Here is a 25,924-nt window from a genome sequence, read left to right as displayed (position 1 = left end):
ATAAGTACAGCATTGGCAGAAAGGGCAGATGGTAGTTATAGCCTGTGAGTGGTTAATATTAGATAAAAGAATGTTTATAATTATTCTAAAGTTCTCTTGATTTTCATGAATGCATGTGATAAATATAATTTGTGAATAATGGCCAATTTTAAGAATCGACATAACATTAAATTCTGGAACTCTTACATAATTTGTCAAATGATAAGCTCCTCTCTGGCTTTAAGTTTCAAAGGCTCATGAATGCTGGAAATGTGATGAGAAATGAATTTTGAAACCATCTTAAACCTCTTAAATTATAAAAATATCTTTTACTAGTAAAGAAGTATTTTCACCATATGAAAACAATTTGGCCTTAATTTAATAACTATCTTCATCTCAAACATACTTTGTAAATACAGTCTTTTGGTTCCTGAAATAAATACACCTGTGTGTATTTGTTTCTCTCTCTCACACACACACACACACACACACACACACACAGACACACACACAACTGATTACCTTGTTTGTCAGCCTTTGCTTAGAAATTAGGACACACTGGATTAAACTGTGAGTTAGTGGGGACCAAGTAAGGTCTCAAAGGTTATTATTATTGTCCTAATATTCATGTTCTTGGGGAGCTAACTCAAATAAGAAAATGCATAATAGATTGCAGATTAGTCATAGTTGACTATAATTAATTAATCTGTTTAATGAAGAATTCATCAGAAGGGGCGTGTGTTAGCTTTGGAGTCAGAGAAAATGCAGAGCACAAAGGTGAACATTGACAAGGTGAACACTATCAATGTCCACCTAAAGTCTACTTTGAGGAGAGGGTGTTCAGTTCCAAAGGCAGGTGAATTCCTATATTTGTAAGTAGGAAGTATAATTGTTCTTAGCAGCAGAATGTTTTCCTAGGAGTTATTAGGGAAATACTTTGAAAACCTATTTGGCATGGAACATGAGAACTCCAGGGAGGAAACTTAAAAAGCAGAACTTTGCAAACAATAGAAAGGGTTTAGGTAACTTCAGGCTTTGCTTTTCTAGATGGGAATACAAAACTGGAGCCAGAACTTAGTTGTTCAAGATAATAAAATCTATTTGGGACCTGTGTGGACAGAGAATGAAGAAAAAATTGAAACAGAGATGTACAGATAAGGTTATTGCCTTCTAGGGAGACATATTAAGGGAAGAAATAAGATATTAAATGGGACATTTAAAATTAACTGTATGATAATCATTTGGCTTTTTTCTTATACATTATGAAATCTGAAATACTAATGCTTCAGGCTTTAAAGTTTAAAGAGAAAGTCCAGAAACGTACTTCATATTGGGTTTGGGGTCACATCTGACGCTGTCTGTGGTGGTCCTGCCACATTTAAGTACCCTAGAGTCAGCCATCTTAGCCTCATGCTATTAAACACTCAAACCATATAACTAATAAGCATGGGTTTGAGTCAATATTCTGCCATCATACATCTAATTATAATCTGGTTTCTTAGAACTTGTTGGTCATAAGTCATGAGGATATTGTCCCTTGGGGAAATACTTCTTCTTGTGAGTATTCATTTGACATTAGGATTGAATCTACTAGTCTTTGTGGGCATTACTCATGTGAATTTGTTAAGGTGATGCCACACTGTGGGAACTTATCCTTAATCAGTGTTTTCTGAGCCCACTATCCCTGCAGAGTAATATAGTATAAACATTACACTTGCTATTTCTATTTAAATATAACAGCATCCAAAAACAAAACTTAAAAATTGAAGTTTAAGACTGTAATAGAGAGAAGTCTTGATTTCCAAAAATTAGCCTGTCAACCCAATGGAGACCAAACATGCAATAAGAGGTCTGCCTTATAAACACATAGTTGGGTTTCAAGAGACAAAATCTAAACGGGGCTACAGAAAACACATGTAAAAAGTCACATATGGTTTTACCACAGAACATTCCTAACTATGCCATTTTAATCTTAAAATCACATAGAGCTACACGCAGAGCAAATAATGCTGAAGTTGCATTGAGATGTTCTGGATTATTAGTGATTTTAGTGGATTTTGCTGATATTTTGCTGTTTATGACTGACATTTACAGAAGCTAGAGCCTAACACAGTCATTCCAGAAGAAAATTTCCCTGCAGTGAACAAAGCCCTTTTGTGCTTCTGGTAAAACATGACTCCACTAAGGCAATTAGCTGTTTTAAAAATAAACTAATTCATTTTGGAGATCTGATGTATAATTATGCAGCTGCATGGGCTGGGGCGGCATGGTGACTGGCTACAGTGTTAGTAAAATTAGAAAAAAATGCATCTCCATGTTGACAAAGTACTGATTTATGTCCAATTGCCACCTTTGCCTTGTTTGGGGCTACAGAATGAACTTCTTTCTACAATAATAAAAGCAATTTCTGATAATGATAGCAAGGTATCTCCAGGGACAGGGGAAATGGTAACCAAAAATATTTATCCATATTCTTGCTTCTAAGAAGCTTGGCACCCTCTATAAAATTAACCCTTAAATCTCTGTAAAAATGTGACTCAAATAATTTAACTTAATCACTTTATACACAGAACAATTCCCTACTAGTTCAAGAAACAGAATATTTGGTGACATGGCACTTTGTGTGGGATCAGGGGTCAGAAGAGTTCATGGCTCTTGTCCCATTTTCAGAGATTTGTTACTAAGGCAGTGGCTTCCCTGGGCGAAAAGATCAAGGTCTGGTCATTCACCACTGCAAGATCCTTCCAGGTTCTTTTAAGGCAAAGGACTCCTCCTGACCATGACACTACAGCAGGCTTTGCTTGCAGCCTGGGCTGCCAGAAAACCCACAGGGTAAATCCACGCCATATAATGAACTTTAGTTTAAAATTCTATTAACACTTACTGTGACTATCTTTCAATTACATTTTATGCTTCCCAATAAGTGACATCAACAACATCCATACAAGGTGTCTTTATAGATTTCTCTTTCCTTTTGACCATTCCTGCTTTCCTTTCTTGCTTGCTTTTTGCTCTTCTCCCCTTTCCACCCTTCTCCTCTCCTCTCTTTCTTCCTTCCATACTACCATACTTCCTTCCATGCTTCATTCACTTTTTCTCCTCTAGATTTTCCAGATTCTTGCTATGGAGATGGTTTTAAATTGCACTGTTTTTGTGTCTCTGACTTTCAGGTTTGATGCTGTGTTTATTAAGAAGTAGTTCACTAATACTCTGAAACCACAGAATATGAATTTCAGCTCAAGATAAACACATAAAATAATCATTATCTACTTCAAACATGCTTTAAATGCTCCGAGAATATAAAATCTTGTGAAAATTTGGTAATAAATCTGCCTCACTCCCCCAAAGGAAAATATTAGAGTTCAAAGACAATAAAATATAAAATATATACAAATAAAGAAATATATTAAAATTTGATTGTTTTGTTTCCCTGGATGTCTGATTTCATCAGTTTAGCTCAGCCTACCCTAGAGATTATTGTGGCTAGGGTCTCGTAGGAAAAAACAGATGCCACAGGGGCAGCTATAGATGGATACCTGACATGCAAAAGCACAAGTATGGCCACCTTGGATGCTGCTATTTTGTTAAACATTTTTCTAGACAACTAAAAACTTACAGCAAAGGTGCAAGAATAGTCCTAAGAACTCCATATACCCTCTACATAGATTCACCCATTATTAACATTTTGCCACATTATATTGTTGTTTTTAAATTTAATTTAATTTAGCTTCCATAAAATGCATATATGTATGCACACAGAAAAGTTGAGAGATATTACCAAGGCTTACAATCAGCACTGGACGGAAAGAAATAGCCTTCCTCAGAGAAACATTACCATGCCATCCCCTTCCTCCATTTCTTCTTTGATGGTTTCCAAGAACACAGATAAGAAGCTGAAAAGTACAAGGGCTTGGCAAGTTAAGAACAAGTTGTTTCATTCCTGCACCTTAAGTGATGTGTGTGGAGCACCATTAACTCATAAAGGAGTCTTTTTATAGCATTATTTACTGTACAGCTAATATAATGCTCCTCTTAGACTCTACCCAAAGATATCGAAGGGTTTGATTTCTGAACTATTTTAAGACCATTTAACACCATTTCACCAACAGACTGATCCATCAGCATGAAGCTTTAAGGAAAATGTAACAAGGCTCTAGTAAGTGAGAGGTAAGCTGTATTACTATTTGTTATGAAAACTTAAGTATGCTATCCAAGAAGAGCTACTGAGGAAAAAACTCAGGGTTACTAAAGACCACTCGATGCATCTTTTGTCTTTTATCTTTACCTTAAGAATTTTCAAAATAACCTCTCCTTATATTGTCAGAGGTTGTCGTAATGAATTATGCTATGTATTATTTCCTAGAGACTTGTAAAGCTGATGTGTATATAGGTACTGTTGATTTCGCAGAAAATAGAAAGGCTGGGTTTCATTAAAGGAAGAATCAAAAACAAGTACCCTGAGTTAATGTTAGAGGCATGTCTGGTGCTAAGGTTTCATCACAACTACCATATGTTACTTCTTCCTAGCCTGACAAAATTTTCTGCTACAAAATGCTGATACAGGTACTGAGAAGCGTGACAAAAGAACATGGGTATAAAACTTGCTGCAAATTCCCAATGTCTTTCTTTGAATGGGTGTTAAGTAGTGCTGGTGATCCCTGTCTGTATTTGTTTCTGGAACCAGAGATTCAGAAAGGCCAGTGATCTCAGCTTCCCAGTCTAAAAAATGCTGATTGCTGAGTTTTCTTCTCCCTGGCTTTGACATACCCCAGTAGATGAGTCTATCTGGATTGCTGTGCATATGGATGGTTGTACATCAAAGGTGATTTAGAAATTGCTAAGTGGCCTTAATTCATTCATTTTTACAAGTGAATACCCAGTACACCAGGTGCTGTTCTAAACATCTGGGATAAACCAGAGACAAGATCCCTGCTCTCCTGGGGCATACACTCTAGCAGGAAAACAAAGGAATAAACGAATATGCAAAGAAGTGACATTCTACATAGGGATCATTGCTATATTAAAATAAAACAGGGTAAGGGGATACAGAGTGACTCAGGAGGCACGCTCTATGTATTCAGAAAGGGTGGTTGAGAAGGTATCTCTTGCTAAGCTGGTGACCACTTGACCTGAGATCTGAAAAACATGAAGGAGCCAGTCTTGTAAATATGTAAGGAAGGCCCACTTCAGGCAGAGGCAACAGACCTCTGTGTGTCTGTAACAGAAAGCAGGCCAGTGGAACTGCATCACAAAAAGCAATGGGGAGAAGTATACATGCTGCTTTTGGAGAAGACAGCAGTCAGAACCTGTCAGCAGTTGTAGACTGCAATAAAAGAACAAAGAGCGAGCTTGCAGGGGCTGGGCATGTGGGAGATAGGGACATAAACTGAGAAAGAACTCCATTTTCTTTCTAGGATCCTTATCCTATGGCTTGGGTCTAGGACCACGCTGGGACACTCTGTTTGGATGGCAGCTAATCAAGGACAGAACCAGAGATGAGTAGATTACAGGGAGCAGTCTGAAGATGATCTGTGTCATTTCTTAGCATGGAATTTGATTTTAAACCTGGAATTAACAATCTTTTCTTGGAAGTAGAGAGGGATAGATATTATAAATAAATATAATCTAAAAGCAAAAACAAGACTCAAAATCAAATCTTCCAGCTAAAGACAGCTAAAGCAAGGCTCCAAATCAAATCTTCAGGTTTAGAGGAAGTCTGTAACAATTAGAGAACAGCCCTGTTCACAGCAGACCAGAGGCCTGGAGAGAAGAATCAGCATGGATCTCAGAGGTCTGCAGCCTGGTTCGCATTAATAGCAGAATTTAAAACAGGGTTTTGGCAAATCAGAGCACAAATAGTTATTTACAAAGTTTTTTTTTTTTTTTCTTAAAGGTACCAAAATCAACATATCTAAACCAGGTGCATCTTCCTAGCAACTCTCATCTCTTCTCCCACATCCTTCTGGTAGTAATCTCTGATTTTCTCTCCACAAGGATGGTTACATAATGGTCCCTCTGACCCACTAGCCAAGAAATTAAACCAAACAACAGGCACTTGCCCTTAGCTGAGCCAATCCCAATCTCTTGGAATTAAAAACTGGCATAGAGAACAGCATGTGCACAGGCCTGGAGGTAGGATAAGGTTAGGAGCTGAGTTATGTTGGGTGGCATTCCAGAGAGAAGGTCAGCAGGCCCCTGATGCTGAGCTTGCACCTAACCCATTTTCCTGATAGCTACCTTTTTTGTTTAAGTTGACCATATTGATTTTCATTGATCATTCATTTTATAGTCGAAAGACCCTTAGCTAATATAATCATTTATACTTATAGATGTTGCTTTGGAACCATGAATGTTGAAACAGCACAATTAAGGGCAGCATTCATAACCCCAAAATTAATGCAAACAGGTGGAATATTGGATAAAAACTAAAAGATATGGTGTAAAAGCAGAAAGGCTATGGTTAGGACTTGATTACCTGGATATCAAATACAGGGACAGTCCAGTCATTTGGATTCAGGCCATCACTGTATGCTGAGAGTGAAGTAATACAAATGTGTATTCATTCATTATACAAATATTTCTCAAAACACCTGCCCTGTGCCGGGTATAGTTCCAAGTGCTAGAAATATAGCAATAAAGAAGAAGAAGAAAAAGGTCCTTGTTCTTTCAGCATTTCCATTTTTGAACTTTAACTGAACAGAAACTTACCCTTCATATTTTCTCGGTCAATTATTTGAAACAGAGGGTCCATCTGATAAAGGTATATTCCATAAATATAGTTCAAAGTAAAAAAAAAAAGTTCAAAGTAACTATTCGAGCTAAATGAAAATCCCCTAGCAATACTGTAGAGACAAATTCCAGCCTCAGATATCCTAGTATATAAATAAAATGCAAGTTCACAAACTTCAGTATAAGTAATAATAATAATAATAATATTAATAATGTAAGCAACTGGTGAAGCACACACATTCCAAGCACTTATCTCTCTGAAATCTAATTCAGGAAGGTATAAGAACTTGGTCTTTGCATTGTTAATGAATCCTCCAAGTCAGGGGTTGGGCAAACTATGGCAAATTCAACCTTCCGCCTATTTTTCTAAATAATGTATTACTGGAATATGGCCACACTCATTTATTTGCATATTATCTACGGTTCTTTTCTTGCTAAAAAGCAGAGAAATCCTTGTAGCAGAGACCATATGGCCTGTAAAGCCCAAAATATTTACTGCTATCTGACCCTTTATAGAAAAAGTTTGCCAACTCTTGCATTAAAAGATTCTCAAATAGGCTGTCTAATGTCTGTAGTGAAAGATTCTTCTACTTCTGCATTTTAATGATTTAAGAAATAATTTTATTTTAATACCATAAAAAAGAAAACTCCACAAGTGGCTAAGGGTATGGAAATAAACACAAGGAAACACTGAAATTATTGTTACAAATTAGAGATTACAGTGGCTTAAAACAATTGGCTTTTTGGTTTGGTTTCTTTTTTTTTTTTAAGAGTTGGGTTTTCCCTCTGTCACCCAGGTTGGAGTATAGTGGTGCAATCATAGCTCACTGCAGCATCAAACTCGTGGGCTCAACCCATTCTCCTGCCTCAGCCTCTTGAGTAGCTAGGACTACAGGCATGCACCCGCACACCTGGCTTATTTACTTATTTGGTAAAGACAGGGTCTCGAACTCCTGGCCTCCAGGGATCCTCCCACCTTGGCCACCAAAAGCACTGGAATTACAAATGTGAGCCACCATGCCTGCCCTTGTTTCTTAAATTTTAAAATATATATACTTGTCTTAGAAACCGTGGGACATTTGGAAAACTGCTATTAATAAGCTATGCACAGACATCACCTCCATTAAGTTTCTGACATAGCTCCTTATATTTCTCTCTGCTATTCGTTTATTAAATGCAAGAAAACACATCTGGGTGTCAAGCTGGGTGATACGATTTTACTCTCCTGGTTGATCTCACCTACAATTCATTGTTTCTATAATATATAATGTGAATGATTTACCTATAAGATGTGAGTTCCCCTGCTAAGCTGAGCTACATGCAGGATAGAATAAGGATAGAGAAAACTACTAGACAGTTGTGTTCTTACATGAGGTCCTATTTGTGGGAACTTTGTGAATTGCTCCCATTCATGAAATACAATGTGGTACCATTAGGTTGTTACTATTGAACACCTACACACTTTCTCTTGCTCTGTTAAGCTCCCTGTTAGATGTGTCACCATTTAAAATCTGCTTTTTTTTCTTGTTAATGTGAGTTTTGCAAGGTCAACCCACAGTTTCCCAAAATAACACTAGATCTCGTATTTCCCAGAAATAGCATTTACAAATATGACGTTTAATACTGCTTTTTGATTTATGAGATCTATAATTGATGGTGAATAATAATGTAAAGTTCCCATATTTGACCATGAAAATGTACTTTTCTTTCCCAAAGGGAAAGTAGCAGAATATTAAAAATAAGTTAATACTATTCTTCTTTCAGCACACAGCCAAAAAGTTTTTAAAAATTACATACACATACACAGGTCCACAACACAAAAATCTTAGCTCCTTCCCACAGGTGTGATTTAGTCACACTGGCCAATGGAGTAAAACTAGAAACCATAAAAACCTGGTGGCTATCTGCGGGAAAACCCAGAGGCCACCACAATTAGATGTGGGTCTGAATCAATATAGAGTAGGTGATTATAAGACTTAGAGAAATGGCAGGATGAGTAAGATGCATGAATAAAAGTCTGGAGTGAGACAGATGCCCCAGGTAACAAGGATGTCATCCATCTAAACTCCAGGCTGACAATACAGAGATTTATCTTTCAAATTGATTTTTGTGTCTCTTGGTTTGTACTTATACCACAGTCTGGAGGCTCATAGAATATAAAGAAATATCTGGCACTTAGAAATGGAAGACAATGCAGGAATTATTCAACATTAAATAAGCATAAGGATATTTTCTCGTCTTTACAGATCCCATTCATTCATGAATTGATTTTTGCCCAAAATACATACTGATTTGTACCAGGTGCCAGGCTTCTCACTAAAATTTTAAAAGACCTGAAGCCCATCCTCATGTAGTTTACATTCTATCTAGGAAAAGAGACATTTAAAAAATTATACCTCTCAAGCTGGGCCAAGAGACACATACCTGTAGTCTAGCCACTAGGGAGACTGAGGAAGGAGATTCACTTGAGCCCAGGAGTTCAAGGTTGTATTACACTATGATAACACTTGTGAATAGCCACTGCATCCCAGCTTGGGGAATACAGTAGGACCCCTCTCTTAAAAAAAAAAAAAAATTACACCTTCCAATGATTAAAGCTATAACAATTTGAGCAACAAAATAAAGTAGTATTGAATTGTAACACAAAGAATGAAAGAAAATCCATGTGTCCACACCGATCTAAGTAAGTGGTTAAATAAATAAATGGAGAAGAGATAAATCTCCCATACAGAAGAATTCTAAATGATTTATGTAGGTACCCTCTTCTCAAAGAGGAGTTTAAATTTCACCCCCTTGTGTATGAGTTGTGCTTAGTGACTTGCTTCTAAAGAGTGGAGCATAAAAAGGGAGAAAAAAGTAACTTTAAAGAAGTCTAGCAAACATTACCTCAGCCAAGTAGTCAAAGTTCACATCACCAGGGGTAAGTCATATTGATATGTACCCTCTGCATCATTTGAGGGAAAGTTACTTCACTTCCATGATCTTTCTCTGAAAACCTATAGCCTAAGTCTAACCACGAAGAAAAACCAGATATAACCCAACTCACAGAATTTTATAAAATATCTGAGTAGTACTACTCAAGATTTTCAAGGTCATCAAAAACAAATAAAGTCTGAGAAAATGGCATGGACCAGAGGAAGACAAGGATAAATGATGGCCAAATGCAATATGGTATACCAGATGGAATACCAGAACAGGAAAAGGACAAAAGGGGAAAACTATTAAAATCCAAATCAACTGTGGAGTTTGGGTAACAGTAACGTACCAACGTGGGTTCCCTGGTTGTAATAAATGTAATATAGTGATGTGAGATATTAACAACACATAAGGAAATAAGAATGAGTAATATATGGGGACTGTAATACCTTGGCAACTTTTCTGTAAATCTAAAATTTTCAACAATAAAATGTTTATTTTATGAAGTTACATAATTTATCAATCATTTATAGTTGTGGTAATATAAATGGCAAGTATAGAATTTCATGACAGCCCTGGGATTTGTGGAGAGCTTTTCCAAGAAAGTGACATTTATCAGAGGTCTAAAAGATAAGTATAACTTAGGCAAGTAAGCAGGAAAAACAACAAGAGTTGTTTCAGGCAAAGAAAGCAGCAGAGGCCTGGAGTGAGATGGAGACCAGTATATATGACAGTGAGATAAAATGGGAACATTCAAAGGATAGTTGATAGGAAGCATTAATAGGTCAACGACTGATGGAGGTAGGGTATGAGGGACAGGGAAATATCAAACATGATTACTACATTTCCAGTCTGCATAACTTACTGGGATTGTGAGTCCATTAACTAACAGAGAACAAAGAGGAAAGATCAGTAAGTTTGGAATGTGTGAGTAGGGAAGAAGATGGTGAGATATTTTGGCCTCATTAAAGTTTATTTGACTGTGAAATATCCAAACAGGAACGCCAAGTAGGCAGTTTTATATATGGGTCTTGTGGGCAGATAACAGATTTGAAAGTCACTCGTGTATAGACAGTAATTGAAGCTCCTTGAAAAAATAAGAGTGCCTAGAGAAAGAGAAAATTGGCAATCATAAGCATGAATGGATATTTTATAAAAGAGGGAGGGAAATTATAAATGATAGAAATAAGGAAATTTAGAAGAATAAAGTTTCCCTGAAACAGATGATCTTGAGAAAAGTAAGAAGCAGGAGCATTCAGTGCATGGCAGTGTGCAGATCACAGATTATGGCAGGCAGAATTGTTGGCCACATGATTTTCACTCCCCTAGTCTTATTTCTTTGAATGTGTTACACTACATGGCAAAAGGGAATTAAGATTGCAGATGGAATTAATGCTGTAATTAGCTAAATTTAAAATAGGAGATTATCCTGGATTATCTGGGTGAGCCCAAGGTAATCACATTGTCCTTAAAAGTAGGAGAGGAAGTCAGAGGAGTTGGTCAGAGATGTACAATGATAAAGAGACAAGAGCAATTTGAAGTATGAGAAGACATCTACCCAATATTACTGGCTTTGAAGATAAAGAAAAAGGGCCGTGGCCAGATGCAGTGGCTCATGCCTGTAATCCTACCACTTTGGGAGGTCCAGGTGGACAGATCACTTGAGTCCAGGAGTTTGAAACCAGCTTGGGCAACACAGCAAAACTCCCCTCTACTAAAAATACAAAAATTAACGAGGTGTGGTAGTGCATGCTTGCAATTCCAGCTACTTGGGTGGCTGAGGCAGAAGGATGGCTTGAGCCTGGGAGGCCCAGGTTGCACTGAGCTGAAATCACGCCATTGCATTCTAGCCTGGGCAACAGAGTGAGACCCTGTCTCTAAATAAATAAATACATAAAAGAAATAGAGGTTATGAGACAAGGAAGGTGAGGAACCTCAAGAAGCTCGGAGTGGTCTTCATTAAGAACACAGTAGCTCATTCTCAGACAAAAAAAGAATTGAATGCTGCCACCAACTTGCATGAGCAACAAGCTGATTTCTCCCTTATAGCCTCCAGTAAAGAACACAGCCAACGGGTCCCACTAATACTTTGATTTTAGACTGATGAGATCCTTACTGAATTTCCAAATCACAAAACTATAAAATAATAAATTGTATTGTTTTAACCTGTTAAATTTTGCTAGTTTCTGATGGCAGCAATAGAAAATTAATATAACATCTAAATAGATATATCTCCACTTTAGAAAAAGAAAGAGAGTCCATCACTGGATAAGGGATTTTTAACAAATTTACAAAAGATAGAAGTGGAAAGTGGTAGAAGCTTAGTAACTGGTTAAGAAGATCAGACACAGCCATAAATTATTGTACTTTGGGAAAGAAATATAGACAGAAGAATACAGACTTCAGTCTCAAAAAAAAAAAAAAATCAAGGAATGAGAAAGAAATGGCTAATACTCAGATCTGAATGTATGAAGAATTATTCAGATTCTGTTTCCAAAAGAGTAGATCCTGCTCCTATTCCCACTCAGCAGAAACCACCAGCCCAGGAAAAAAGAGGGTGTATTTGTATTGTTTACATTCTGTTCTTCAAAAATTTTTAAATGAAACATGCAAAATTCACAAACTCCATCTACCCCCACAGAAATCAGACTTCCTAATGTATTTCCTCTTTCTTAATAATGAATATATAATGAAGGATCACAGTGAAGGACTTTGTGGGGAAGGTAAGCAACATAAAAAGCAACATCAAAATAAACAGGAGAGAAATCAGTAAGAGATGAAATACAGATAATTCAAGAAATAAAAGAACTTATAAGCAATTTAAAAATAATGAGAATCGTTGGAGATATACAAGAATATGGTGCATCTATAGAAGGAGAAGCAATATAAAATTAACCAACATAAAGTAAAGCACTTCAAGAAACTAAGTATATTATTGCTGACAAAAAAATTAGAGTTTATTAAAAGAGGAAATTCTACTTCATATAATGGTGTATCAGGTAAAAAGAATCAACACTTGTAGAAAGTACTAAAAAAGCTCCACAAATATTTTAAAGGCAACTAAAACTGACGAAAGAAATCAAGCTGAAGATCCTAAGTGCCCAAAATATCCCAAACATACAATAAAGTATTAAAGGGATAAGATACAGGGTAAGAAGGAATTCAGAGGAGTAAGCTAAAATTTGAGATCACACTGACCCTTGGAAAGTTTAGTGATTCCAGAAAAGGTAGTTGAGAGGCTAAACAGAGGTCTGACAACCTACTAAATATTGAAGGACATAAATTTAAGTCCAGAACTCACCAAAGAGGGGTTTGCATCAAAACGCTATATGTAGGATTGAGACATGTAGGTGTTATAACCTACATCCGAGATGTTACAACTCAGAAATAAAAGGAAGCATAAAATATTCCTAGATAACATAAAAGTCCACACTTGAATCATTTCATTCCCAGAATTTTAATTAAATTGATCCAGTATTGCTGATGCTCCCTGTCATTTGAAAAAGGACTTGTTAATTTCAAACAACATACTAGGCCTTACATTGTTTCTAAGAATTTTAACATAGAACATCTGATACGCAATTAAAAAATGACTAGGCATGTGAAGAGACAAGACAACCTGACGAAAATCAAGATGACACCGATGAACCTATAGGCAATACAAATAATGTGTTATCCAACGCAGATATTAAACTCAACATACTTAATATATTCAAGTAAGGAAAAGACGACTTTGAGAACTTTTTAAACCACTACCTACCATTTAGAACTAAAGAAAAATATGATGGTAGTTTGAAATCCAAATGTAGCTGTAATCATATTAAATGGAAGTGAATTAAATACCACAATTTTAGAAGAGAAGTATTTTCAGTGTGGACTAAAATATGCTGCTTAAAAGAAATTTTAAATATAAAGGTATAGAAAGTTTGAAATGAATGAGAGATACACTATGCAAACACTAACCAAAAGAAAACCAACGTAGTTAAATTAGCACCATAAAAAGTACTATTAGATACAAAGGAAAATGAAATATGTTTAAAATAAAACTCAAATAGACAAATTGATTTTAACATATTTCCTGGGAGATATGTTAAACAGGCTGGGAGATTTTAACATATTTCCCTCAGTAAATGCCAGACAAGCAACAAAAACTTAATTGCATGACTATGTATGTACTTGAAGCACATACAAATCCTTGATGATAATTGACCAGAGAGGTCTCAACAAATTTCCAAGTATTAAAATCTGAGTATGTCCTATACCCACAGTGAGATTAATCCAGAAATCCATAATAAATACTAAATAGATAACATCTGTGGGTTTGACAAGTATTACACTCATAAGTCAAAAAGGAAATCAAATGGAAAACAAAAAACTATTTTATTTGGATAACAAAACTGGTAAAAACTAAAGCATAATATGCTAACAGGAAAAACTAGTTTTCAATACATAAAAGAAAACAATAAAAATCAATAAGCAACCAACCACTTCAAAAATTAGAAAAAGAAATAAAATTTAAACTGAAGGAAATTTTTTATAAAGGTAACTGCAGAAATAATTTAAATAGAAAAAATATGCAGAACAAAGACGTTCAGTAAACTCAAACGAATAATGTGGGAATATTAAAGGAGACTTCAAATACATTATAATAGGATTTTCCATTATAAAAATAAAAATGGAAAATTTAGATATAAGGGACTAGCCAAACATACACAATTGACATATAATAGATTATTTTAATAGTCATAAAACAATTTTTAATAAATCTAACTCATAATTTAAAACCTCCCCTAGCCTCCCACACACACCTGTAGGCACAGATAATTTTATCAGTAAACTGTTCCAAAACTTTAAGGAAGAAATAACACCACATTCTTCCAGGAAAGAGAAAAAGAGTAAGCACTGAATAACTCATTATGTGGGTATACCCTGGTGTCAACTGTAATAAGAAAATCTCAAGATAGGAAAATTACAAACTAATATCATTTATAAACACATAGACTAAAATCCTAAACAAATGTAAGAAATAAATCCAGAAATAAATTAAGGATGAGTTCAATTTATTTCGGTTATTGGACTCTTCAAGGAAAATTTTAATTAAAACTGAAACTATATACCCAGTGGCAGAGCTAAAATTACAAAACTGCGGACACCAAGTATGGAAAAGGAAGTGGAGTGACCAGCACTCTCATACAGTACCAGTGGGACTACACATTGGCACAATCACCCTGGAAAACTGTTTGATATTGAGTATTAAATTTGACTATATTTGTATGCTATGCTATGGCATATAAATGGCATACAAAGGTTTCCCTATGCACAGGAAAAACTGCCAGAATAAAAACACTATTAAACATGGTCAAAACTGGACACACCTAAACACCCATTAAGAGTAAAGTGGTAAGTAAATTGTCATATATATTCACAGTCATGGAGTAGATATTATACAGCAGTAACAATCAACAAACTAAAGTTATAAACAACATTGAGAATCAATCTCACAAACTTAACTGAATAAAAAGGCCAGTCACAAAATAATATATACAATATAAAGACATTTTATGTAGCATAAAAACAGCCAAAATGAAATAATAACATTGACAGAAATCAAGATAGAGATTACCTTTGGGGAAGAAGGTTGGATTGGGGTTGGGGTTGAGGGCTTGCTTGCTATAATTCTAATGTGTTGGCATTATTTTATTTCTTCATCTGGGGGTTAAGAACTAGAATATGTTCACTGAGCATTTTCTGTATGAGGGTTTTAATTTAAAAAAAAAAAAAAGGTCCTGACTTTTTAACAGCATTCTTAAAAAATAACAGAGTAATAATGTGAACCTAGTGTCTGCGTAATTTTATAAAACAGTTCTATAAAGAGTGGATGAGAACCAGAGGCCTAGACACAGGAAAGAAGCTAAGAGGCTGTGTATAACAAATAATATTTCACTTATCAGAGATCAAATACTGGGGGGTGACTATGAAGATGGAATTGCTTATAACATCATTATTTGAAGGTTAAAACATACTTCTATATGATAGTCATAATTTCAGTTGATTATTTTTTAAAGGTTAAGACCAGAAGTTGTAAACTCTGAGTTTTACAACTATTTAAAGGAGATAGATAGCATTACATGATAACAAGAAATACTTAGTCAAAACATAACCATTTACTAATTTAGTGATCACCACCACATTACTCAGGTTCTCCAGGCCTCTGTTTTCTCATCCTCACATCTGGAAGGATGAAATGAGATAATCTATGTCAGTTGTCTAGCTGAATATCTGGTATATAAGAAGCATCACTTACATGTAAGCTATATTATCATCATAGGAAACTGACTAAAGTCATATTAGTTTAAACACATTTTTAGTGTAATATTTTAATCAAATATTTCATCTAAACATTTATTTAAAAAATCTAACACTAACACAGTGATCTTAAAATAATTGGGGGAGATCTCTGTTCAGATGCTGCCCTGGAGATAAAGGTTGGCAATGTAACTCCTAACAAAGTGACAATTTCAGTCCAAATTTGCCAGTAAAAAATATGATGGTTTTTAACACACAGTTGCTTTTCCTAGTACTAATTTCAGTGTTATATTCATATAATAAAAAAGAAATTGCATTAGAGAGCATAATACAGCTGCTAATAATATGAAGTACAAATGTCACACTACTAGGTTACAATATTATAAACATTTTAGGAAATACTGGATGTGACTAAAACTTTTTTAGCATTTTGGACTTTTAAAAAAATTGTAAGCAAAACATTTTAATATCTTTCAGTTTTACAATAAACACTTTCATTAAAATTCTCCCTTTACCATTTTAACTTAAACTAAATCCAAAATTACCAATATCTACTTAAGCATTACATAACAGATTTTTACTTTTAAATTTCATGAATTTTATAATAGGATCAATCTATGTCAAAAAGGGTTAGGTTTGCATTCTAAAAATCAATTAAGTACCAGTTTCCAACATTTAGCCTTTTTTTTCTGACTGAAAAGTTGGCGTATGTCTGAGAGAAATATATGTGTATGTGTGCATACACATGCACACATACACATACACAAGATTTGTTGTAGGCTTCTTTTGTCTGACTCTGTTATTCTTTTCCACGGTTAATAGGCTTCCCCACAGAAAGAGTATCACTAATTTAATTTTCCTCTTCTGGCTTTTTTACTCTTCTCTAGAAACCATTGCTTATTTTCCAGAGCCTATTAAACAGGTTGAGTTGCAAAATGTTAGTCACAGTAGATCATTAGGTTGTTTTAATAATTTTTCTGCTCAATCTATCTTACAGGAAAACATAGTCTTTCCCTTCAAATATTTTCTATTTGGGTTCAGGATAATCCACTCTTTTCTTTTTTTCTTTCTTTCTTTTTTTTTTTTTTTTTGAAACTGAGGTTTGCTCTTGTTGTTCAGGCTGGAGTGCAATGGCGCGATCTCAGCTCACCGCAACTTCCACCTCCTGGGTTCAAGAGATTCTCCTGCCTCAGCCTCCCGAGTAGCTGGGATTGATTACAGGCATGCGCCACGACGCCTGGCTAATTTTGTATTTTTAGTAGAGATGGGGTTTCTCCATGTTGGTCAGGCTGGTCTCGAACTCCCAATCTCAGATGACCTGCCCACCTCGGCCTCCCAAAATGCTGGGATTACAGGCGTGAGCCACTGCGCCTGGCCCCAGGATAATTCACTCTTAAAACAATAGAATGAATTTGAATTCCATAAAATACAGAAACCTTTGAATTTTGTCCCTCAAATGCGGCTTCTTTTTACTATAATTCCACAAAATTATATATATATATATAGTTTTTTTTTTTTTTTTTTTTTTTTTTGAGACGGAGTCTCGCTCTCTCCCCAGGCTGGAGTGCAGTGGCCGGATCTCGGCTCACTGCAAGCTCCGCCTCCCGGGTTTACGCCATTCTCCTGCCTCAGCCTCCCCAGTAGCTGGGACTACAGGCGCCCGCCACCTGGCCTGGCTAGTTTTTTGTATTTTTTAGTAGAGATGGGGTTTCACCATGTTAGCCAGGATGGTCTCGATCTCCTGACCTCGTGATCCGCCCGTCTCGGCCTCCCAAAGTGCTGGGATTACAGGCTTGAGCCACCGCGCCCGGCCGAAAATTTTATATATTGAAGAAACCATTGTTTATTCTGCCTTGAAACCAAAATTGAAACCAAACCCCTGTCAAAAGATTTGTTTCCTCTCTATAATTCCAGGCAGGTTAAACTATAAACACAAGTACAAATAATGCTATAAATTATCATCGGTATGGTGATGGGCTGGAATTATACCTTCTCCTCATGAACAACTATGATTATTAGAAGCAAACATAACTTCAGGAGGCCAAGGCAGGAGGATCACTTGAGGCCAGGAGTCAGAGACAAGCCTGGACAACACGATGACATCCTGTCTCTACAAAAAGTTAAAAAAGATTAGTGGTGTGTGGTAGTGCATGTCTGTAGTCCTGGCTACTACCCAAGAGGCTGAGGTGGGAAGATGGCTTGTGCCCAGGAATTAGAGGCTCCAGTGAGCCACAGGTGACGAGCAGAACTTCTGTCTCTAAAAAAATAGAAAATTAAAAAAAATAATAAAATAAAAAAGCAAATCTTTGGTTAACATTTCCAAAATCCTTAACTTCATCCATAAGCAGTATGCAAACTGACTATATGAAATACTCGATATAAGAAAAGCTTGATATTTAAAGTAGGATAGATGGGTGCCTTTCTTAAATATGAGGACAGGAAGATAAGCTGTAAGAAAACCGAAAGGGAATTTCCTTTCACTTTAATAAGGAAGTTATATGATGTAGCCCAAGGGGACACACTATCCTTAGAGAACTCTACTAGGCTTCAGCACAATCCCCCAAATCCACACTTGCAAATGTTAATTTGTAATTTGAATACCATGAAAATTAAATCATCACCCCAGGCAGGCTGATTGACTGGCAAAGGAGCAAAAATTGAAGGCGAAGGGCTATTCTATTTTCTGTGGTTGCCGTTAGTCAATTATAGTCAGTCAAAGGAAGCTTACATTACCTGTTATAAAATTGCTTCCCCAGAAGACAAATGCTTTAAAAAAAAATAAAAAAAATAAAGCATTTGAGCACGTAAACTACCAAAATGCTATTTATTTACTCACTGTTTTTGCAGAAAATGTTTTCACTTACCAGTTTAATATAATTTTATGCTTTCCTATCAAATTCTCACTCCACTATAGTATTTTTCTATTAGACTTTTCTGGAAAGAGGAGTTAATTCTTAGCATTTTAACCTCAGTTTCATTTATCTGTTAAAACTTAGTAGGAAGTAAGAGATGTCAGGCACTTGTAGCTAAGGAGAGGAAGGAATGTAGGGGCCTAAGATAAAAAATTATAACAAGAGTAGAGAGGGGTGAAATGACCCCAAGATACATCTAATCAATGTGAGTTTTGCCTAGCTGGTAACCCGCTGGTAACCTGCTTCTCTGACTCATGCCAGCTCCGAACAGCAACCTCTTGGTCAGTAGACTGTGGCAAAACTGGGTCAAGTATATCTCGGCCAAGTTGTTGCTGACCACAGCTTTGACCAATAGCCTGGAAAAGGAAGTCACCCACTCATGTTCATCTTGACTCCCAAGAAACCAAAGAAACAGGATAAAGTCTGATTCTACCTGGGAAGATCCTACAGTAGCCACAGAATAGAACCCATGGTACAAGGTTCCACATGAGGTCTGTGGGGTAAGAAAGTCAGGTTGAAGAAGGAAGGACCCTCCGTGGGAGTTGGAGTGACAAGCAAGAGCCACCACCTCCAGCTCTGTCTTTGTTACTACTCTGAGTAGAAGTCTACAGCTTATCGTTTATTAATCAAGGTTTTGTCTAGTTAAACCCCCCAAAAAAAAAGTTTTGATAGCAAGATATTATTCTGTGATCTTTAGCCATGATATAGAACACTGCAAAAGGAAACCAAAATTCATTAGTTAAAACACAGTAGCATCGGCTATGAACTTTTAAATAAATTCAATCTTTGTGAATTGTTATCCAGTACTTAAAAGGACAATAAATCTTACTTCCTTTGGAAACAAACTACAAGAGTATTAATAATATTAGTGGGTTACTACTGGTTTGAGCACAAACTGATCTGAATTCTATATTTATTGATATAGCTTGGAGGTCACATAAGTAGAGGGTTTTTTTATGGTTTCCTGGTAACCATTTTCTGTCAGAAGCATTAACCATATTTCACATATGCTCATCTAAGTTACCAAGTCTAAAAGAGCTCTCCTCTTGCTCATTAGAGATAATGCTGCCTAATTCAGGTTTTCATTTCAATACATTCTTTTCATCATTTTCACCTGTGAATTCTGGTCAACTGTCCACAATTTAATTACCAGCACACTGGCACTGACAGGGTGAGTGTCTCTTTTGATAATGCAACACTTCCCTGGGGCAAAATGCCAAGGAGCTGTCAGCACAAAGGTACCCACTCTTTGATGGCAAGGCAGCAAATGTCATAACACAACAAATGTGATTCAGCCTCAACATTTTTATAAAAACCAACCCCATTTGAAGCCTGTATGGCCATACACAACCTCAGAGAGTGAGAAAGAACACACGAACCAGACTCCATAGTGTCAGTGTGTGCATTTGCATACATGTGTGTGCTGCTGGGAGCACATGCAGCCTCTCTTTCAGCAGCAGTGATGTAGCTCCCACCTGGGAGAAGACGACCCATCCAGGGACAAGGAAAAATCAATTTAGAAAGTCTTATCACCTGAAAATAGGTCATTTCAAACACCATGAAGCCAGTTTACCAATACTTTTGACTAATCAACAAAATGAAGCTCTATGTAAACTATTTTTTAAAAACTCACTAATGCCTCAACAACATCAAATTCAGTTGATATGAAAGAAGATTAATTAGAGCAGATGTTTGTAACCTATAGTTTATAAGACTTTTAAGTCCTATATTCAGAGATCAACCAATTTGTAAATATAATGGGTCAGCTGCACAGAGGCAGATATCAACTAATCAGAAAGAAATTCTCAATTAAAAGTTTATGAATAATTTGATTATTTTTAAAAATTATATTTTGTAACTAACTTTAAAAGTTAAATTAAAATTTTGAAGGCAAATACAAATTATAACATCTCATAAATTTTATTTCTTCACAAATATATTCACTGAAACAATTTCCCTTTCAGTTAATGACAGTTTTATTTCATATTAAATTACAAGAGTAAGGCAGTATAAGTTGATGGGATTATCACTGAGTAGTTCACTTGAAATACTCTAGGAAGAATGGGAGCAGAACTGCATGCACATCCTCTGGGATATGAAATGAAAAAAGCTTTATTCTCTTCTTTCTCGTTAGCAAGGGTTAAGTTAAGAAATGGACATGCTGAGTTAATCAGAACCTCTGAGATTCAACAAGTATCTGCAAGGAATCCTGGGAATGGAAATCTACTAGACTAAGATCTCAGAAAAGGCAGGCACTTGAGCTCTACTGCCATCTTTCTATACCAGAAAACCTGAGTTTCAGGACAACACAATTGGTAGCAAAACCGAAGGTGGATAAAACCATGTGTGACTCCCAAGTATAGCTATATCTAAAGCTGGTTCTACTTCCAGGGCCATCATTTATGCGAGCCAATAAATACCCTGCAGCTATTTGAATTGGACATTTTCAACTTGGAACCAGAGTTCTGCATGGCACATCGCTGCATATTCAATTTAGAAAATGAAAAACAATTTGAAAAATCTCTTGTGAACAAGGAGCTTGCTGATTATCCCATTTAAGTAAGTACACAGTAAGGATTGTTATTCCCATTTTATAGACATAGGAAGAGAGGCGGTGTAGAGAAAATCATAACTGAAATGGAGAGGCCAAACCTTAAATTTAGTGTAATGTTATACATAATCTTATTTACTAATATCTTCTATCAACTGTTTTTCAGGTTCATAATCATATGAATGAAAGTGGTAAGTATATAGAAGCACAAAAACTAAAGGTGGGCTGGGTTTGGTTGCTAACACCTGTAATCCCAGCACTTTGGGAGGCCGAGGTGGGTGGATCACCTGAGGTCAAGAGTTTGAGACCAGCCTGGCCAATATGGTGAAACCCCATCTCAACTAAAAATACAAAAATTAGCCAGGCGTGGTGGCATGTGCCTGTAGTTCCAGCTACTTGGGAGGCTGAGGCAGGAGAATCACTTGAACCCGGGGGGTGGAGTTTGCAGTGAGTGGAGATCACACTACTGCACTCCAGCCTGGGCAACAGAGCGAGACTCCATCCCAAAAATATCAATCAATCAATCAAATCAAATCAAATCAAATAAAAACTAAAGGTGGACAAATAATGCAAATGACTTAATTTATGGTAGAATGAAATTATTTTATCAAAATTTGTTCTAGCTCAGCTGTAATTATTTCACCTAATGATATCAACAAGAAAATAAAATGTGCTGGGGACTCAATTTATATATGTAATATGTCATTACATTTCTATCCCAAGAAAATTTTAGAGATGGAAACTCACAAATATTTTAAGGAGTTAAATCTCCGTAGCAAGTAAAAAATCTTCTTCTGTTTCTTTTAGAAATAATTTCCTTGCTTCTTTATTTTATCCTTTGGTTTCAATGTTTTCTGGTTATAGCTGATGTTATCAAGGTTGGCACTAATTGATGATAAAGGAGCATTTTTAAATAGCAAGGAAAACACATTCTAAAGATGCTTTACAGCTTTCAGTAATCTAATTTGTGGGAAATGGAGAGAGGAGTACCACAGAGTGCTTTTGCTTTTCAATAATTTATGGTGGAGATTCATCTTCTAAATTTAGAAACATAATTTGTGACCCAACTGTGCTGTGAATCTATTTGTGTAATTAGATGGTTGGCTACATCCCCAACCCAGTCCATTCTTGTACTGTCTTCTGGGTGTGTAACAGATTTTACGCTTCAATCCATCCTTTGGAAAATGATTACATAAAAGTCATTCATTTATATTTTTAAAATATGATTATTATCAACACTCAGACCTGGCTGGCAGATTCTCACTAAGAATTATCCCTTCTCAGTTTGGAAAAAAAGATAAATACTAGTAACAAAATTCTTTTTTCTTTCCATTTCATTTAAATGCTGTAATCACACAGGATTCTTCAAATGTGTAATGAAATCAATGTCCTGGCTAAAATTTCACAAAAAAACGAGAAAAGGGGACAAGGATATCATAGGCATAAATATTTCCAGTAAAAGATTTACAAGATTATTTGGGTTTGGCTTAACTATTTTTAAAAAGCTATTTCAAATATCAACTTAAACTTAAACTGAAAAAACAGAAGTCATTTTATCTTTATTTTATTTACATGACTATATACAAGCTACAGAACATTAAGTTTCTTAGAGCAAACAGGAAGATATCTGGCTTTTTTACTACACTTATTTCCATGTCCCTGACTCCTTTTTATTATCCAAATATTGGGCTTTAAGTAAAGCAAAAAAAATTCAGTTTTCAAAAAGAAAAAATCAAGACGAAAGGCAGCTGCGAATTATGTGAGACCTGTGTGTTCAGACACATTATTAGAAATCAGTTAAGATGACAGTAAATTCTGACACCATCCTCCTCCATTTTTAGGTAAGATAAAGCTTTTATTTTGAATATTTTCCTCAGCAAGAGCCAAGATACACAATGAAAATTAATTTATGATGTTTTACTTTACAAAGCTATAGAAGAATAATTATATTTAACCCCATAATGAGAATGACAAAACTGTTAAATAAAACTCATATAACTGGTTAATTATCCAATGCCACATTTTTTAGGGCAAATGCTGAAAATAACAGGTGCCTAACAAGGTATAAGATAATTTTGTTTAATTAGGGAATTAAAGCAAGTTTCTTGCTGTTCACAGGTTCTTCACATGATGAGCAATAAGAAAAGTAAATAAATAAATTTTATTTTACCTTATAATGATGTATGTTTCTAAGTTGCTTTCAAGAATATATTATGTTGAGCTTACTCTAACATAAAGAGAGGATTTAGGACTAGAAATCCAAGTACTTGGGTTTGACTTCCAACTCCACTGGCTTTGTAAACTAGAGTAACTTGTTTAAATTTTCTGAGCCACAGTAGCCTTACATAGAAAGTGGAGACAGTACTTGACCTATTTATATTACCAAGTAAAGTATTTGAAAACATAATGCTTTGGAAATTTTAAAGTGCTATTCAAATATAAAACACTGCTATTAGAAAGTATTCCAGAGTTTTAATCTCAAAATTGGAGCCACCTACCTAAAATTATAAGATTAATTATACTGCCCAAGAACTTCAGTTTTTTGAGCTCAAAAATAAAAAATCTCTGATTTTGCAAATCTCCAGTATTTTTATAAGATTAATAAATGTATCAGACAATTCCTAGATCTTTTTTGTTACATCTAAGCTGGGTTTTAGTAATTCCATAATTAACACTTCAGAAAATTTTAGCAATTCTATAATTATTAATTTAGGCAATTATACTTTGGAATAATATGTCTGTTTTCACATTAGATTATGAGGCTCTCAGTGCATAATCTAATTCCGAGAATATCTTGGTACTTGCTAAATAAATATTTCTGCAATGAATTGAAAAGGAACAATTTCCCCATTTATTCAAAGCTCATGAGTCCCTTCCCTTTTGGCTGTAGGCAATTGTAAATGAGACTCTGGTTTCCATCTGTAGATTGCTTTAGCAAGTGTATTGTTTGATTTAGATCATACTTATAAATATTGATAATTTAGTTCCAGATACCTGCATAAAATATCTGACATTTACTTATTTGTAATAATCTATAGAAAAATTTTGGAAAATAATGTAATCTCTGTAGACAAATTATGAAAAATAAAACAAAATAAGTTATGATATTATATAGTGTTAATGAACTAGCTAAACTAAATAGTTAAGGGAAGCTTTAGACAAGGATTAGCAAATATGTGGCACTTGTATCACCACAACCTCCCAGTCACTAGTTTAGGCACTCCCAGGTAAGCACTACTAATTCTTTTCCACCAAACCTCAGCCTCTTTCTTAACACAATACTCTAGGCAGCTACTATTAATACTGTGAATTTGACATCCAAGGAAAAAAATATTTGCCTGTTTACATCTTAGGCTATTATGTGCTTGTAGCAGCCCTTGTATGTCCTTGATCTGCTTAACTAAATGGATTTTGGCTCCAGAATTAAATTCCTCCTCCCCCCCCCTCTTTTTTAAATCAATGCTGACCTTTGTGTCCTTATCATCATTACACCTGGAAATAGGCTAATATTTTAGAATTAATACAGTATAAGAAATACATAAGAAGTAAGTGAATACCTTCAGTAAGTAAAAAGATAAATAGGACATTCCAGTCTTTTGAAACCACAGGCATATACAGAGCAATTTTTACCCTAACTACACAATTAGAGAAGTTCCTAAGGAAAATTCTGATTAGAAGATATGCATTCATTCAATGAATACCTTACAATTTATTTTATAAAAAGCATCACAGGAATGAGAAAAAAAGTAAAATCATGGTGAACTTACATTGGGAAAAAAAGGTAACATTTTATTGTTTCCTTGATAGAGCATCCTAGTTTATATTACATATGTCCAAGTTTATACTATTGCATTAGTCTGTTCTAATGTTTCCAATAAAGATATACCCCGAACTGGGCAATTTATAAAGGAAAGGAGGTTTAATGGAGTCACAGTTCCACACGGATGGGGAGGCCTCACAATCATAGTGAAAGGTGAAGGAGGAGCAAAGGCACATCTTACATGGCGGCAGGCAAGAGAGCGTGTGCAGGGGAACCGCCTTTTATAAACCATGGGATCTTGTAAGACTTATTCACTATAATGAGAACAGCATGGGAAAAACCTGTCCCCATGATTCAATTACCTCCCACTGAGTCCCTCCCATGACACATGGGGATTATGGGAGCTACAATTAAAGTTAAGATTTGGGTGGGGACACAGCCAAACCATATCAATTATATATTGATGCATCTAAGTCTGCATCTCATAAGACTGTTCCCATGCTCTTTCTCTTTCTCTATACAAATGGCAGGTCTTCCCACCTGTGGTTTCCCACAAAGGTCCTTTGACAAATCAAGCCCACACTCCAGCGTGTTACTCTCAATTGGAACACATGAGCCTCAACTTCCAAGGTTCACTTCTGATATTTCTGCTTGTTTCCTCAGAGTGTCATACTCGTATGTGTTCTTACTGACCTATCCAGGACAATGTTCCTGCTGCCACTTCTATGTTATCCTCGGGCCACATTCTTAATGCTCATTTTGGTTGTTCCT

At 35.6% G+C, this 25,924-nt stretch overlaps 1 protein-coding gene across 2 annotated transcripts in view; it reads right to left on the bottom strand.

Annotated features, from left to right (window-relative positions):
• Window positions 1–25,924, bottom strand: part of HDAC9 (histone deacetylase 9) — a 921,220-nt gene that overhangs the window by 517,064 nt on the left and 378,232 nt on the right. Inside the window, exon 3 of one of the 2 annotated variants that reach the window (XM_011944152.1) lies at window positions 19,276–19,335. The exons of the other annotated variant lie outside the window; for it this stretch is intronic. Coding sequence (XP_011799542.1) covers window positions 19,276–19,335 — 60 coding nt within the window. The remainder of the gene's footprint in view (window positions 1–19,275; window positions 19,336–25,924) is intronic. 2 annotated transcript variants of the gene reach the window in all.

This window comes from Colobus angolensis, unplaced genomic scaffold (genome assembly GCF_000951035.1).
Source record: "Colobus angolensis palliatus isolate OR3802 unplaced genomic scaffold, Cang.pa_1.0 Scaffold229, whole genome shotgun sequence".
Classification (NCBI taxonomy): domain Eukaryota; kingdom Metazoa; phylum Chordata; class Mammalia; order Primates; family Cercopithecidae; genus Colobus; species Colobus angolensis.
Note: the sequence above shows the minus strand (reverse complement) of the source record. Positions and strands in the feature narration are given on the sequence as shown.